The 16,842-nt window shown below is 38.7% G+C and overlaps 1 protein-coding gene across 2 annotated transcripts in view; it reads left to right on the forward strand.

Moving 5' to 3' along the window:
* Positions 1–9,115: 9,115 nt before the first annotated feature.
* galnt11 (UDP-N-acetyl-alpha-D-galactosamine:polypeptide N-acetylgalactosaminyltransferase 11 (GalNAc-T11)) overlaps positions 9,116–16,842 on the forward strand; it is a 31,237-nt gene continuing 23,510 nt past the window's right edge. For both annotated transcript variants that reach the window (XM_039666617.2, XM_039666618.2), the window contains exons 1-2: positions 9,116–9,250; positions 11,402–11,692. In XM_039666617.2, the coding sequence (XP_039522551.2) occupies positions 11,440–11,692 (253 nt within the window). In that variant the 5' untranslated portion in view covers positions 9,116–9,250; positions 11,402–11,439. The remainder of the gene's footprint in view (positions 9,251–11,401; positions 11,693–16,842) is intronic.

A 16,842-nucleotide genomic window follows, 5' to 3' on the forward strand; every position in this document is an offset into this window, starting at 1 on the left:
TCATAGTCAGTGCCTTTAACTGTGCTAATACTTAATCTGGAATCGGGGTTGCCTAGACATAGACTGGTGTCATGCTTGTGCTGACCGCCGACCTGCCGACCGCAAGACCTGCTGGGCTTGGGCTGGTTGTTGAATGCCAGACTGAACCACCAATCGTAGGCTGACTTGGGCTGGTTGTTCAATGCCAGACTGGTCCACAGATTGCGAGCTTCTTTGAGTTGGACTCATCTTCTACAACTGGGGCTTGTAGTATTTGAAGACCGCTTTATCAGAAAAAAGGGAAGAATAATTAAATCAAATTAACAAATGATTGATATTTTTATATCCATGTTTGATTATATATATATATATATATATATATATATATATATATATATATATATATATATAATCATTTCTGTTGACTTCTCAGTTTACCTTTAAAAGCTTTGGCTATATTCTGTCTGCTGTCTGAAAAACAACAAATATTAATATGAAGAAAAATAAAAGAGTTATATATGCACGGCAATAAGGTTGTCAAGCTTGAACTATTATAAACACCAATCAACACACACTACCATTATTGGTCAGCTCAAGACAAAGTAACTTTGAAATAAAATAATAAAATGTGTACCCCCCCCCCCCCCCCAAACTTTTCAAAGAAAGATCATTTACATAATGAAGCCAAATTTTTCAGGAAATCAGAAATAAAGACACAGCTTTATTTTACAAATAAAAAGAATGTTAATGCAATGTTGTACATGTTATAATGACTAATTATGTTTTTTTTTGCAGATGCATTGGACAATGTTTTGTATTTTTTTTAAGACAAACAAATGTCTCCACGTAGATTTTAAAAAGATTTTTTAAGATTAAAAAACTAAACAGTGAGCTTTTTTATTTATGCAAACAGCAACTTAAACTTACCAGTAACTTCTGAGGCAGCATCTTCATCTCTTCAGTCTGCTTCGACTTCGACTTGAAAAGCCTCTTCATCTCCATCTCCTCTGAATCTCCATCTCCATCTTCCCTGAATCTCCATCCTAAGAGATTTGAGAAGATACTTAGCCTGCCAATGGTCATCTCCTCTGAATCTCCATCTCCTTTCCATCTCCATCTTCCCTGAATCTCCATCTTAAGAGATTTGACAAGATACTTAGCCTGCCGATGGTCATCTCCTCTGAATCTCCCTCTTCTCTCCATCTCCCCTCCATCTCCATCTTCCCAGAATCTCCATCTTAAGAGATTTGAGAAGATACTTAGCCTGCCGATGGTCATCTCCTCTGAATCTCCCTCTCCTTTCCATCTCCATCTTCTCTCCATCTCCATCTCCTCTGCATCTCCATCTCCTCTCCATCTCCTCTGCATCTCCATCTCCATCTTCTCTCCATCTCCATCTTCTCTGCATCTCCTCTCCATCTCCTCCGCATCTCCATCTTCTCCGCATCTCCATCTTCTCTGCATCTCCATCTCCATCTCCTCCGCATCTCCATTTCCTCTGCATCTCCATCTTCTCTGCATCTCCATCTCCTCTCCATCTCCATCTCCTCCGCATCTCCATCTTCTCCGCATCTTCATCTTCTCTCCATCTCCATCTCCTCTGCATCTCCATCTTCTCTCCATCTCCATCTCCTCTGCATCTCCATCTCCTCCGCATCTCCATCTTCTCTCCATCTCCATCTCCTCTGCATCTCCATCTTCTCTCCATCTCCATCTCCTCTGCATCTCCATCTCCTCTGCATCTCCATCTTTTCTTCATCTCCATCTCCAGCTACTAGACTGAGATCTTCTGCCAGAAACATCAGGTCAATCTGCTCTTGTCCAGAATCAGGTGGTTTGTCTTCGTCTGGCATCTCAGCTGAGACCTGTCCTCTATGGGTGACCCTACCAGTAGTTGTGAAGTACCAGAGGCGTAGCTCTCAGCATCACTGATGCACACAAGCCCTCACAGCACGTCAAGCTGCAAACCGAGTGAGGGACCCTAACCTACCCTAACCAACAACAACAACTGCTTAAAACCAACCGCAAATCAACCAACCGCTCTAAACTTCCTGACAACGACATCAAAGCATGAACAACTACTCAGAAAAGTCCAGCAACCGTAAAACAACACGCTGACAACCGCACAAAAATCCTTGCAAACGCATTCCAACACACAGGAAACCGCCCAAAACAACCCGACGCCTACAGAGCAAAGCACCTAGAACAACCCGTGAACCGTAAACCACCTAGAACAACCCGTGAACCGCATCGCGCACCGTATCAACGCATTGACAATGAGCAAAAACATCCAAACAACCGCACAACACAACAAAACACCTCAAGAAAATAAAACTTACTCATAAAACTGTAAACTGTACAAAATAAAACTTACTCATAAAACTCTAAACTTACTCTATAGTAACTATTTACATTCAGTGGTCCCGCTGTGTGATACTCCGGGCTCCATGTGACACTGTGATGACTCAGTGTCTGGGCTTCTTTCTTCGGGGTTCCTCAGGCAGGGGCTCTTCGCTGATGTCCACGTTGATCTGAGGAGCGAGGCGTCTGCTGGGTGTGGAGAAGCTCTCCGTGATCAGGACACGTCCGTCAGGCTGCTCCGTCTCCACCACTGAGGGGCAGTTGAGGGCCTTCCACAGCCGCTGCTTGATCTTCTGTCCCAGCTCAAGGCTGTAGGGACGCCGCCGACCACTGGGTGTCTTCAGCATGGCCTCCACCACAGAGCGGTAGATGTCCTGGTAGGCTTCTATGCTGTGGCCGTGGATGGTGACTGGATCATCCTCCTGACAGGCGTCCACTGAAGACACTGAGACGGCTGGACAGATGTCGGGAAGGACAGCAGCGTTGTTCAGGTAGCGCTCTTCCAAAAGTGTGGGTCTTGGAGCTCTGGCAGAGATGCAGCTGTACGTGTGGTCCAACCTGACTGCCAGCTGTGAAGGCTCACATGGGTCTGATCCCGAAGAGACGTCCTCCACCACGAATCCCCTCAGGTGTGCAGGAAGAGTCCTGGATCTTCTTGACCGACGCGGCTCCATGATAGTGGATCAAGTACAACTACAAAGACTGGACAAATCACTAAGACTTACCAATTTCGTAAGTTGTGAAGAGCTTGATCGAGTTGTGAAGAGTTTGATTGAGTTGTGAGAGCTTGCAGCAAGTGTGTTCAGGCTTCAAGGCTTCAGAAAGAGTTGTGATGATTTCAAAAATAAACACAATCTACTGGACTGACATGCAGTGCTGAGGATGATTTAAATGTAAACAACAGTTGATGACAGCAGAAGTCAGCATTTATTCCTCTATATATGTATATATATATATATATATATATATATATATATATATATATATATATATATATATATATATATATTCATCTTTGTGTGTATGGTGTTTGTTAAGGCCAGCATCACTGTTAGGAACTGGGTTCATGAATAATGAATCTGTGTTAAAGTGAACACACCATTCTTCCATCGACTCAATTCTTTTGTTCACTAAAGTGTCTTATTTTTGAAGAGCTCAACTGCTTTGGTGGCTTTTCCTTCCTCCACAGAATAGAGCACAAGCCAGTTTTATTGGAGTGCGGCCTGTGAAGAAGCATTTGGTTGGTTGTGAATCTACTAAATAACTCTGGAATCTGATTAAATCCAGTTGGAGAATGAATATTCAGACGCACATACATAGTTGTTAACATTCTTATCTGTTTTATTTTTCATCATTTTCTTGTTGTTTTTCTAGCTCAGTAAATGTCCAAGAGCTGATCAAATAAAACAAAAGTTAATATATGTTATTATAATAATTCATAATATCTAGTGCTGCAACTAACGATAATCCATTAATCTGTTGATTATTCCTTCACATAATCTGATAAAAATGCAGATTTTATTCTATATTTTTTATTAGAAATATTTTTTTTATTTCACATCTAGCTCCAAGCACTAAAAGGTTTTAAAGCAAATAGAATATCTATGCATGGATGTATATATATATTTGCAAATTCTTTATAAAGTTTTCTATTTTTACTGTTTTCATTATCTTATGTCATACCATTGTCTTTCACAAACAGATATTTTGGGTCTATTGACCTTTTCATCTTCACACTAATATTCTTAGGGGACAGGCAGCTTGCGAATAGTGAGGAGATGTTTGCTGTATGTGACAAAAAATATTTTGGCCTAAAAAACGTGTGACATCGCTTAGAGCGCTTAGATCACTTAGATCTTCACTGAAGCCAAAGAAACCTTACTGTAAAATGTATTGCTTTTACTATTTTTCCAACGTGAACACTGCTATGTTTTTGATCTAATCTAGTTCTTGACTTATACTGAAAGTGCTGGGAGAAGACAGTGTTTCAATTTTTCATTCAAGTTTTTTTTATTTTATTATTTCAGCCTGTTGCTGTCACGATCCTCGTATCCTTCTCTTTTACTCTGCCTCTCTCTTCTGGTCATACTCGTTTTTACATCCTCTTTCACACTCTCGTTCAAACTCATTATAGCATTTGGCTCCAGCCGTTTCATATTGTCCCATCAATCTTCTCCGCACCTTTGCGTTTGGGTTCTCTCTTCACACACCTGACAGTTACAGGGTTGCATGGACAAAATAACTTAAAACTAAATTTACCTTTAATATATTTTTTTTTTTTTACAATTTTCAGTGATCTTGGCTTGTGAAGTTTCTGTGGTCAGTTCTTGTGGAAGCGTGGTCTACACGGTGAACATTGAGGTTTGCTGTCACTTTGCTGCAGTTGTTCTGTGTTGTTTGGACACACACAATCCTTAGTGGTCCTTATCATGCACTTTTGGTTTTTGCCCTCTAAAAAGAAATCAAATTTTCCTTGCTGATGAAGTCTTGCCCTGCTTTGTGTACACAGTCATGATCATAAAGACTGGTGTTCTTAAAACACACAATTGGGTGTTTAAGGTTACAATAAACAGACTCGGATGATTTGCCCTTTTTGGAATTTGGTAACACATTATTCTGTAGCAACTAGCAATTATTTATTTAACGGCTAATTTTTTTTAATGGTTTGTAGTGCCAATAGACCACACTGTTATATCAGGACAAACACAGACTGCATGCAGGTTTACCATTAACACTCAAAACCTCTAACAGCAACTTATTGTACTTTTGTCACCTCCATTCCATGATGGAGGGAGCGAGATGTTGTGTCAATGTACTGACACTAGGGGCCACACTTGGGAGATATTTTGAAAAAAGGTCAGTGAGTTTTTGGCGAGTCGAATTTGTATACACCACTCGGCAAAACATATGGGCATAAAAGAAGATGGTGTGCATTCACTCATTAAAGAAGTAGTTCACTTTTAAAAAACTTTTGCTGATAATTTACTCACCCCATGTCATTATATCCATGTCTTTCTTCTGTCGAAAAGAAATTAGTGCAAACTGTTCAAAGGGCTTTAAACGATTCCAGACGATGAATAAGGGTCTTATCAAGCAAAATGATCGCTCATGTAAAAAAAAAAAAAAGTTTAAGGTTTATAAGCTCAAATGGTCGCCTTGCTCTGTTCTGTTATGCGTGTTCGTGACTCTCCTGTTCAAACTCGTTCATCAAAATGAACGTGAACTACTCTTTTAAGGATTGTGCTGAGGAGCCGAGAGTGTGTCCTGGCCATTCATCGGGTAGTTCAGTGTTGTGGCAGGAAGAACACAATGTCTCGTTCCCTCCATTAGGTTACACAATAGTAAACAATGACGTTCAGGGCCGGTTCTATCCCCTTGGTTGCACTAGGCGAGTGCCCTAGGCCCTAGCCCCCCCTAAGTAACGAGTAATCAAACTATTTACCGTTTCCCCGTTACAACGCCGTTCCTGTTAATGATAATAAAATGTGGCTTGACCGCAAAATCAAAAGAAACAAAATATTTTCCTCTTGGCCTTCTATCGGTGGAAGGAGCGGTCTGGAGACTGCCTTCTTGGAAAGAGCAGTTCTCGCCACGTTTCAAAGTCTTTTTCGGGTTCTTGGCACTCGCCTAACGGACAGGTGATATAGCTTTCCTGCCGGGGGCTCGACGCTGCTCAGGCTGTGGAAGAGCTGGTGAGGCTGATGCTCTCGACAAAGAGTATATGGAGTGCATAGATGGCCTCCGTCTGCTTTTTTGACTGCCGAGAACTGCTGGGCAAGGTCCTGGACGGTGTCACTGAAGAGGCCACCTTGCAAGATGAGGCGTGAGAAAACGAACCTCGTCGGCTCCCTTCATATCAGCAAGGTTGAGCCAGAGATGGCCGAAAGTCTGTGCTGTGACCTTCTTCACTCGTAGAGTCAGTTTCGGCATTAATCCTGATTTAGAACCTCGTGCAGATCTTTTAGTGGCTTTGCCTGATGGACCAGCAGGATGGTAAAAGGGGTGATGAACTGAGAAATCAAATTTTCCTTGAGCTTTTGGCATCTAAGAGGTCATCATATTATGAGAATATCCTGTAAGTTTCAGAACTGAAAACGTCCCTTTTAGTCCAATAAAAGCTTTTATTGACATCAGGCTCAAGTGGGGAACTATGACACACCGGCAGAAGAAGATCAACGCCTGCTTCAACACGGCTGCGCATTACACGCATAGCTAAATAACATAGGCCTACGTTGTCGTCCTTGTGATGACAAACCGTATCAAGCTACCAAACAATTCAAAATATTGTGCAGTGCCTGGTTGTGGAAGAAGACAGTCGCTGCATAAGCTTCCCCTGGATTCAAATAGGACTGCATGGATAAACTTTATTTTTAATGATGTTCCAGCTGATGAGGTAAAACATTGTCCATCTGTTCAGTATTGTTTTGTGAACAAGACTGGATTCGCAGACCGATTAAGAGTAAAGAACGGTGCTGTGCCGTCTATATTGGATCTGACAGGAATTGTGCAACACACAGACTCTCGGTCGAACATGTATGGGCGAATAATTCCGGTTGCCATTTTACAACATTGGACGTTTTCAAAACAATTTCCCCCACTTGCATCGACAGGTGAGTTGAAACTCATTATAATATGTAAAACTGTGATCTACTCACAGCAGTGGGCGTTTACTTCCAAGTCTTCAGTGCGAGATGCCCATAAAAACCGAGTGTTTTTAAACTAGGCTCAAAACTAGGGTAGAAAATAGCCTATTACTTATTCATTTTGATGTTTCTGAATGTAAAAACCAAGCGAACGTCATAAGCTCACCTCAGACAACAATATAATAAAATTTAAAAAGCCAGTTCATGACCCCTTTAATGGCATGCACGGCCGATACAGCCTGTCTAGTGGCATTGTCTAGTGGCATGGATTTACAGATTGGTATTAGGCCTATTTATTTTTCACAAACGTTAGATGGCCACAAAGTAAGGTGAATGTAATAAAAAACACATTTCTCTTTATGTCTATGTTGTTCATCTCTGTAATCTGCCAATCATTCTGCTGTTATACAATTTATCAGTGATCAAGTGGAGGTAGTTTTTTTTTTATCATAACTAACAGCAAATGCTGAGAATCTGTCAGGATGCTAATCAAATTCAAATACACAACAGCAACAACGAAAAAAATTTGTGTGCTCACAAAAAATGGGGAAATAGGTCACACAGGATCATGTATGGACATGCGCTTCTGTTAAAAGTAACCTAGCGTTAGCATTGTTAGCTTGGTAATGAATGAATGCAACCGATATTAGCTTTACCATACACTTATCTGACGGAGTCCTATATTTCATATAAACAGGAACAAAAAGCCCAATTTCATACGTTAATGTTTTTAACAAAACGAAAGTTATACGGAAGACAGAAACCGTTAGCACAATCTCCTCACGAGACACATAACCATCGTAATGCTTAAAGGAAATTAATTAGTATTCATGTTTCAGCTATTATAAACATTTATAATCAAATAAGTTTAACTGCACTTAACTCATTGACCCACATATTTTCTTTCTTTTTTACTGTTCTTTCTTTTTTTTTACTTTTCAAAATAATCTTTTTATTTCTAACTATTTTTTTTCTTTTTTTCTAACTAATCTATCTTTCTTTCCATTCTTTTTTTTCTTAACATTTCTTTCTTTCTAACTATTCTTTCTTTTTCTTTCATTTTTATTCTTCTTTCTAACTAATCCATCTTTCTTTCTTTCTTTCTTTCTTTCTTACCTTTCTTCCTTTCTAACCATTCTTTCTTTTTTACTTTTCTTTCTTTCAAACTAATCTTTCTTTATTTCTAACCTATATATCATTCTTTCTTTCTAATCCATCTATGGATCTATCTCCAATCTCTCTTTCTAACTAATCTTGATGATCCATCCAACCATCCATGGTCATGTTAAAACATGCTAAAACATGCTAGCAATGTGGTAAACCATACTAGAAATATGGTAAATCATGTTAAACCATACTAGAACAGTTTAAAACTTTTTCAAACTTTCTGGCTAGACATTTCCAAGAAAACTTAAAGTTTGTCTAGGAACTTTACCATCTAGTTATCCTTTAATGTCCTACATTTTATGTGCAACCCTGTTGCCATATGCATTTTTACAATATGAGGTAATTACAGCATGACTGAAAAACAAGCACAGACTAACCTTGATAGCAACACATTTGAATGACCCTCTTGATATAAAATAAATCTGTGTCATAATTTAATGTCAACAAATTAAATGTCATAATTTTGCTCAAAATCAGATTCAAAAGATTCTCCTGATACTTTTTCTAGTGGAGATGAGCATGGTCTCTGGGAAGTTCTGCTAGTTCATTACACGACTGCATTCACAAACAGCAGCATCCGGCTCCGAATTGCATTTGTGTTTCGTCTGCGCTTCTCCTACTTTAGTGATGTTAACCCGTTTAATCCCAAATTTTTTCTTGCAACTTGAGTACGTTTTACTCCTTAGACATCCCTGACACTCAAACAATATGCTTTTTTTTATTTTACGTTGGTTAAATTTGTGAAATTTTAGGTTTCATAAAGAGTGGGGGGTCACGTACGTCTAGAGCGTCCAACACATTGAACGTTTCTGGGATACTGATAGCTAAACAAATTATAAACGCAACAGTTTTGTTTTTGCCCCCATTTTTCATGAGCTGAACTTAAAGATCTATCATCTAAGACCTTTTCTACGTACACAAAAGGCTACGTTAATGTGGAGAGAGCACGAGTTGTGCAGGTGATATATTGCTCTCCGCCAGCAGGAGGCAACAGACTCAGTCCGGCGCAGCTGCGGTGTTTCTCATCACCCGCGAGTAACGGACAGTAGCGCCGCCGCGCAGGAGGGGAATGGATCTGTGAAAGCCCACTTCACCAGCGAGTGAGTCACTGCACCACACTGACATTATTAAACAGAAATTTTTAACGTCTTAAATAGGATTAGATGACTGCCAGGTTGCAATACAGCAGTTTAAATAGTTTATTCGGTGCAGCGAGCTATCGAGTTAGCTTGTAGCTCGTAATGCCTGTGTCTGAAACCCCAGTGAGCTGCCGACACAGACTGCATGTTTGGGCGTCAGAGGAGCTGTACAAATCCGCAGGCATTTAGGTGCGTTCAGGTATTTTTTGGGGTATTATCGGTGCTATTTAGACAACTCGACACAAACTATGATTTTTTTTAACGCATGCGTACCCTGAAATGTTGTCTAGCTCACTAGAAAGTCAAAGCTTCACAAACTATTCGCTATTAATCTTAATCTTGTGGGTGTATTGTTGTTTCATTTCTGGCTCTGTCATAACTGCTTACAGGACAGACTTGATGTGTTTGCTTGATTATGAACTAACGTCTAAACACCAGCTTAACGTCCTTTACCTTGAGCTTTATTAATCACATCCGAGCTGTTTGCTCATTAGTTTTTAGACCAGACGTGTTTTGGAGAGATTAATAAACACCGTCTGGTTGTAAAATACCAAATTATACACAACATTTTCTTCAGTGAATAGAAAAAAATAGTTCACTATACTTTTTGATTTTGGAACTGACATCTACAAATTTCCCATATCTTCTGTTATTTGGTCAAAAAAAAAAAAATCATATGATTGATGATTCTGAAAATGGTCAAATGTCGTCTGATTATTTGGCTAGTCCAACATATACCTCTTAATCATTAGTTAAATTAAATTAGCTAAATAAATGTACTTGAATTGAAACTGTTTATGTCATGTTAGGTGTTATGACACAGCAAGATCATTATTTAATAAAGTGCACTGGCCTTTAGGACTCAACCATGAATTAAACATTCACAAGAGACTTGCTGTAATTCCATATGATTGCATCAACTGGTTTCACATTTTGGATGGGTACTCATGTTACTGTCTGAGGCTGCTTGATGTCTGGATGGGTTTAAATAATGACTGTCGTTGCCTCCCTTTGATGCAATACTATGAGACTAAACACAAACGGATACAAATCTTTCTAGATGTGTTGTCTTTACTGTTTAAAAATGTTGTACAAAGGGCATGTTAATGATTTATAAATGCTTTTGAAATACCAAGGTCAGTACCGATGCAGGCCATTTGTGTCACATAACAGCTTTCATTATAATTGTCACAAATTTTATTTTATTATTATTATTTGTTTGTAAGGAAGGACATCAGTGTTACTGGCGTAAGCATGTGTTTAGATGAGAGTCTGGCTTGTGTCGCTTGCTATCAGGATCTCTCAAAAAAAATCACACTAGTTTAGGCCAATATATTAGGCTAAATATATTAATTGACCATGTGATAATGCTCAATATTGGATAATCCAGTGAATTTAATGTTTTACAAAAGAATGATACATCATCTCATTTAATTATTTTCTCTTTTTACTTAACCTTGATTGTTGAAATAACACGTTTAAAATCAGATTATTTGTAATAAATGGTGAATCCTGGTCATATTTTAGGTTAGGGTCCAATTCTCAGTAGTTAACTAAATGTCCAGGGGTCTCATTTATAAAACTGTGCGTAGGATCCTTACTAAAAGTGTACGTGTGCCAGAAAGCCAAAAAATATTCAGTAAATGACAACTGCTATAATGTTCATTCTTACATCCCACAACAAAACACCTCAATCGCTTAAGAAGACATTCTTGTCTATGGCTGCTTCAATATTGGACTGAAATTGATCAGAAGTGTAGACCTTTATAGTGCTTCAAAAGATTTCTATTCTGTTCAACGTTATAATCATCAAAGAATCCCGCTTTCAACTCTGAAATAAGATGAAGACTGGAGTAATGGCTGCTTAACAGTCAGCTTACATTTTAAAATGAATTAAGTTAATGTTGAAAATTTTATTTTAAACTACATTTTTCACAACATCACTTGTATTTGTGATAAATGAAATTCAGCCTTGGTAAGCATTCTTTCAAAAGCATAAAAAGATCATATTGACCCCAGTTTTAGCACCACATGTGTCCAAACCATCTGATATCCAAACAGGATTTCACGTGTTAAACACTAAGTTCTTAACTTCTAATGTTTGTCTTTCAGGGGCCTGATAATGGCCAGCCGAGGAGGCTAGCGTTACCATGGGCAGCGTCACTCTGCGCTACTTTTGCTATGGTTGCCTCTTCACCTCCGTGACCTGGTCGATTCTTCTCTTCCTGTATTTCAATCTCAACCAGGAAAGCATCTTGTCTTTCAGAAATGTGCCCATCAAGGGGCAGCGCCGCTTTCAACCTCGTTTCACCCGTGGCCCAGCGGTCCAGCATAGAGATGGCAGTCATGTGCGCAAAGGCCATGCAATGGAGGCTGTCAAACCGGACCTCTCTCCAGAGCTGGGTTAGTGGATGTTTTTAATTATAAAAATAATACACAAAACACACAGCAAATGAACATGTAGGCTTTTTAATGAAGTCTGGGTAATGTTTTATTTTTCCCTTTGGTCATTTCAAGGTTTCCCTTTGGTTTTCAAGGGTTAGGGCATGTCATACTGTTGTCAACCTGTCATACATGTCATACAACCTGTAGGATGAATTTGTGCCTAATAGAGTTTGATTGGAAGCACAGCCTTGGCTATGACACAAACAACATTAGATGTGGAAAGAGTTTTCTTCTTTATGAGCTGTTTGTCAGCCATCCTATTTTTTTGGGTTGATAAAATGTTCATCAACAAGCTTTTTTTCCTGTGACAATGACGTGATGACAACTACGCCATTAAACGACAACTGACTATCATCATCAGCAATATTGTTGATGAAAAAGTTCAAATGTATCTATTTTTGTTGGAAAAAAGGAGTGCAAACCTCTACTATGAACATTAATGCTTGCGGTTGCCAGATGTTAAGAGTTTAAAATCCCCAATTAGAGCTTTTCTGGGAAAAGGAGACATTTTCTACCTGGTGTTTTACTTAATCTTTGAAATCTGGCAAAATGAACACTAGTTGCGACCCAGCATTTAAGACGCGCTGGTCTAAAGCTGCCAGCATTACTGTCGGCTACGTTTACATGCAACCTAATAATCCATTAGTAATTGGATTGGCGGCTCAATCGGCCTGAAAAGCTTCATGTAAATACCTTAATTGATCTGATTGAGCTCGATCGTATATGAAAGAGGTCGTTTATTCCTTTTCTATTCCTGTCGAGAGAACGTAACACTTGATCAAATTGCAAATCGAAACTGGAAAGCAGAATATGCATGTGCAATGACGTAGAAATGGGGCAATGACGTATGACGAGCGAAATGAGCCGTTGTTAAAATAACTGTCCTTCAGTCCTCACTTCATACTCTCATCCACTGACACTTTATTTTGGGCGTGGAAAGGGCCGTTTTTACTGTTTGATGTCTCACTATGTGCTTTCTAGAAGAGAATGTGTTGACAGTTTATTTCAGTTAATTAGAAAAGCCTGCATGTCTGCTTGTAAAAGATGGAATGGTTTGAAAAAGGTTTCTTCAATAACAGGAATGGAAAATTTGACACCTATTACTTTTGTTTTTAGTAAATTGACTACTGGTACAATTGGCTTTTCACTGCAGAAGTCGCTGTTGAAATTTTACTGCCAGATAATTGGTTAGCCTGTGTAGGTATTAGCCAGTGAGAACAGATTGTGTTTCCATGACAACACATTTTCTACTGTTATGAAGTTGAATCAATCCACCACTGCGGACTGACTCCACTCTGAAAAAGCAGCTTTCTTTTAATTAGCAGCCACTGAGTATTAAAGTTATTGTTTTTTACATTAGTGTTTTGGTCAGATGTGTCAGAAGACTCTTTTTTTCTCTTATTACGGGGCACCAGCCAGGAATTTCACCTTGACAATAGAGAGCAATCAAAGATTGTTGAACAAATAAAGAGTCTCTTACTGTATTATCAACACAAGGAAGACACAAATGTAATAAATTACATTTTATTATCAAAAAGATAAACAAGAGTAATCAACACATTGCTAAATGAATACCATGAATGATAAAGGAATAAAGTGCATACAAATTGTCATCTGTTGCATAACATCTAATGTAAATTTGAAAATCGTACACATTCTGATAATATACAACAATGCCAAGCTCCCTGAAAAGAGGGTTGCTTAAAGGGGACATATCATGCAAAATCCACTTTTTTAGCCCTTAAATGCATTTTGTTGTATAGAAAAGATTAAATTATTCTCTTCAGGTGCTTCGTTTATATCTTTATATTCTGTTTTGGTCATATTTTTCAACCTGTTCAGATTTTTCTGTTTTCTATGACGTTTTTTGAACTACAACGCCACCGTATTTGCAGCGGAACTGCCAAATAAGGACATTGACTACCGGTCCAAAACTTCGAGCAATCCGGCATTATTATTTCTCGCTCCGATTTTGTAGTCCGAGCTCAATGATACAGAAGTTACGAGAGGGCAAGTCAAAATGTTCGGTTGTTGGATGTACGTTAGTGACCTGAAGCACTTCAAGGATTCCCACTTCAACAACCTCCGTTATACAGAAGGGTTTGCCGATTGACTTCGTCTGAATGAGAGGTAAATTCCTTGGAGACGATGAACAGAGCATTTCGATAAGCTGTAAATATCGTTAATAAAAATAAAGTACTTTCTTAAAACACATGGTGGTCATTAGGGTTGGGTATATCGAGTATCGATTGCAACCGAGACTAACTTTTCGTTTTTCCCGGAATCTTTCAAAAGTTAAAATTTCGATTCCTATTTTCGATATTCACAGTCCGCCGAGCAGAAGAAGAAACCGCTGAACAACACCAACGAAGAAGCGTCTACCGGAAGTGTTGGCATAACCACACGAGTCGAACATTAGTACCTTACGTCGGCGATCCAAAGTGTGGCTTCGCTTTTCTAAAAATAACGAAATCTCGGCAAAATTTGTGACAAAAGGAGTATTTTTACAGAAGGAGTATTTCCTTCAGAAAGGCCGTTGGTTTGCAAGGTTAGCCAAACTTTTTTGACCCTGCCTCTTAAAAGAATCGAGAATCGTTAGGAACCGGAATCGAAACAAGGAATCGGAATCGGAATCAGAATCGTTCAAATTCAAACGATACCCAACCCTAGTGGTCATGGTTTAGCAGTACCTTTGTCTTTCTTTGTTTTTGTTTTGAAGTAACGTTACACGTCTGCAGTATTGTTCTTGAGTTTCATCAATGGTCATTTAGCTGCGTTGTTTTCTGATGCTTTTCTAAACGTATCATATTATCAATACAGATTGTTTGTGGTAAGATTAGACCGTAGTCATTTATCTTGTCAGTGTGCTTGTTTTAACAAGAGAAATAGTCGACTTTCACTAATAACACAAAACAGTTAAACTCGCATACCAATAACGTTACATCCATAAGAGGTTGTGCAGCAGGTTCATCGTCGTCTTTATCAACTCGCTCGCTCCGGCTCAAATATGTAAGGCTTGATTGACAAGTCTTCTGTTGTTGACATTATATTAACGTGTGAATAAATTTTTTTTCTTTTATCTTTGAAGGTATCGTATATAATCGTAGATCTCTAATCAAACTACAATAATGGCCGCACGTGGGGAGTTGTCTGGCGCTTCTGGCATGGAGACTCAGGATGAGCTGTATTGGTTATTGTCTCACTCGACAGTGTTGTGTGTCTGTTGATAATGTCTGTTTCCTTACAGACTGTTGCTGGATCAGAAGCTGTAGACTTAGAGCATGGAATCTGTTGATGTCTCTTCTTTTATGGGCTGGAGACTGAAAAAAAAACTTGGTGTGTCTGTTACTGTCTCTCTGGATGGGAGGTTCAGAACAAGGAGTGTCTTTTGAAATCGTACATTCCAGTGTAACTCATTTGCAGTTAGTCCCGTGTCTTTAAAGTTTTACCAATGCACTTCCCAAAGTCACTTCCCAAAACACCACCAGAATACTGAAACATGTCCAAACATGAATGAAAAATATGCATGCATTTATTTGTATGGCATCAGATGAATTTGTCTAAGATGTTGTACTAAAACTCTTGCCATCACATAGAATATTCTTCAAAAAAGTATAAAATTGATGTGTTGTTTACATACATTTTAAAGTGCCCCATTATGCTATTTTAAAGGCTCCTAATTTTGTTTCGATTCATTATTTATTTAAAAAGCACATTTAAAAACTGCAGGGTTGAACAAAATGCTGTACAGATCATTATAATCAAATAAAAACAACAGATTACAATAAATAAAATATCAAACACAGAACTAAGTAATTCAATGGAAAAACAACATTAAGAAAATATATTTTAAAGGGCATCTATTATGCCCCTTTCAAAAAATGGTAAAATAAGTCTCTGATGTCCACAAAGTGTGCATGTGAAGTTTTAGCTCAAAATACCCAACAGATCATTTTTTAAAGCATGTTTAAATTGTCACTTTTTGGGGCTCAGAAAAACGCGCCAATTTAGTGTGTATCCCTTTAAATGCAAATGAGCTGTTGCTGCCGGCACAGGGGGCGGAGCCTCACAAACTCGCTCTCAGTCAGGACAATCTCAGTAGCGGTGTTCATTTCGACCCGGTGTTGGACAATAATGCCCACAGAGTCAGAAAATATATATGCTGTATGGAGATGGTTATAGTCTAGGTTAATTACGGTTATAACGTGTTATATATAACGTGTTATATATATATATATATATATTGTATATGTTGCATATTATGACACCATATGATGTCATAATATGCAAATTAGATGGGGAAATTTAATCCCTACATAAACTTTGGGTCTTCCTTAATATTTCTTTAATTTACAGAAAGTCTCTATCTTGTTTCACTTTTGAGATATAGCCTTTTGAAATTAAGATGTCAAAATCGAACGTTTTTGGAAAAAACCTCTGGCGCCTAAAGGGTTAATACAAGCCTGTTGTAGCAGACCCCGTCTGAATGATGGCCAAACATATACTGATGGGTTGAATGAAGTTTATTGTACATCACACAAAAGATGAAGCGTCAGTTTTACTCCAGAAAATCACTGTAAGAGCTGAATAAACACAGTATAAGAAGTGCGCATTAAAGTCTTATTCATAAACTCTTTCTCTCCCTTTCATTATCATCAACATACACAGCAAATTACTCAAAACTGCTCAATCGCTTTAGAAGACATTCTTGTCTACAGCTGCCCGAGTATGGAAACAATGTTGGACTCACTCAGAGCTGGTCTATGCTAAAACGACAATGTCCGTCAACAGTCGTGGGAGGGGCTTGTGCAAAAGTACGTCATTGCCCAGAATCTGAGAACGTTTTGTTCTGAGACGGTGCTTATGTTTTATGGGGATTTAAAAAAAAAAAAAAAGCACTGAGTTGATTTTTATCATTGTAGGGTGGTTGTGTACACACACTACCAACACACATTTATGTTCAAACACCATGTAAAAGTGAATTTTGCATAAAAGGGGCTCTTTAAGCTTTTATTTGAAATTAGAGAGTGATGGCACCGATTGGATCGATAACGGTAGGCTATTCCAGAGTTTAGGGGCTGCTGTCGCAAATTCTCGATTCCAACGAC

The sequence above is a fragment of the Pimephales promelas genome, chromosome 22, assembly GCF_988280905.1.
Source record: "Pimephales promelas chromosome 22, fPimPro1.hap1.1, whole genome shotgun sequence".
In the NCBI taxonomy this organism is placed as follows: Eukaryota; Metazoa; Chordata; class Actinopteri; order Cypriniformes; family Leuciscidae; genus Pimephales; species Pimephales promelas.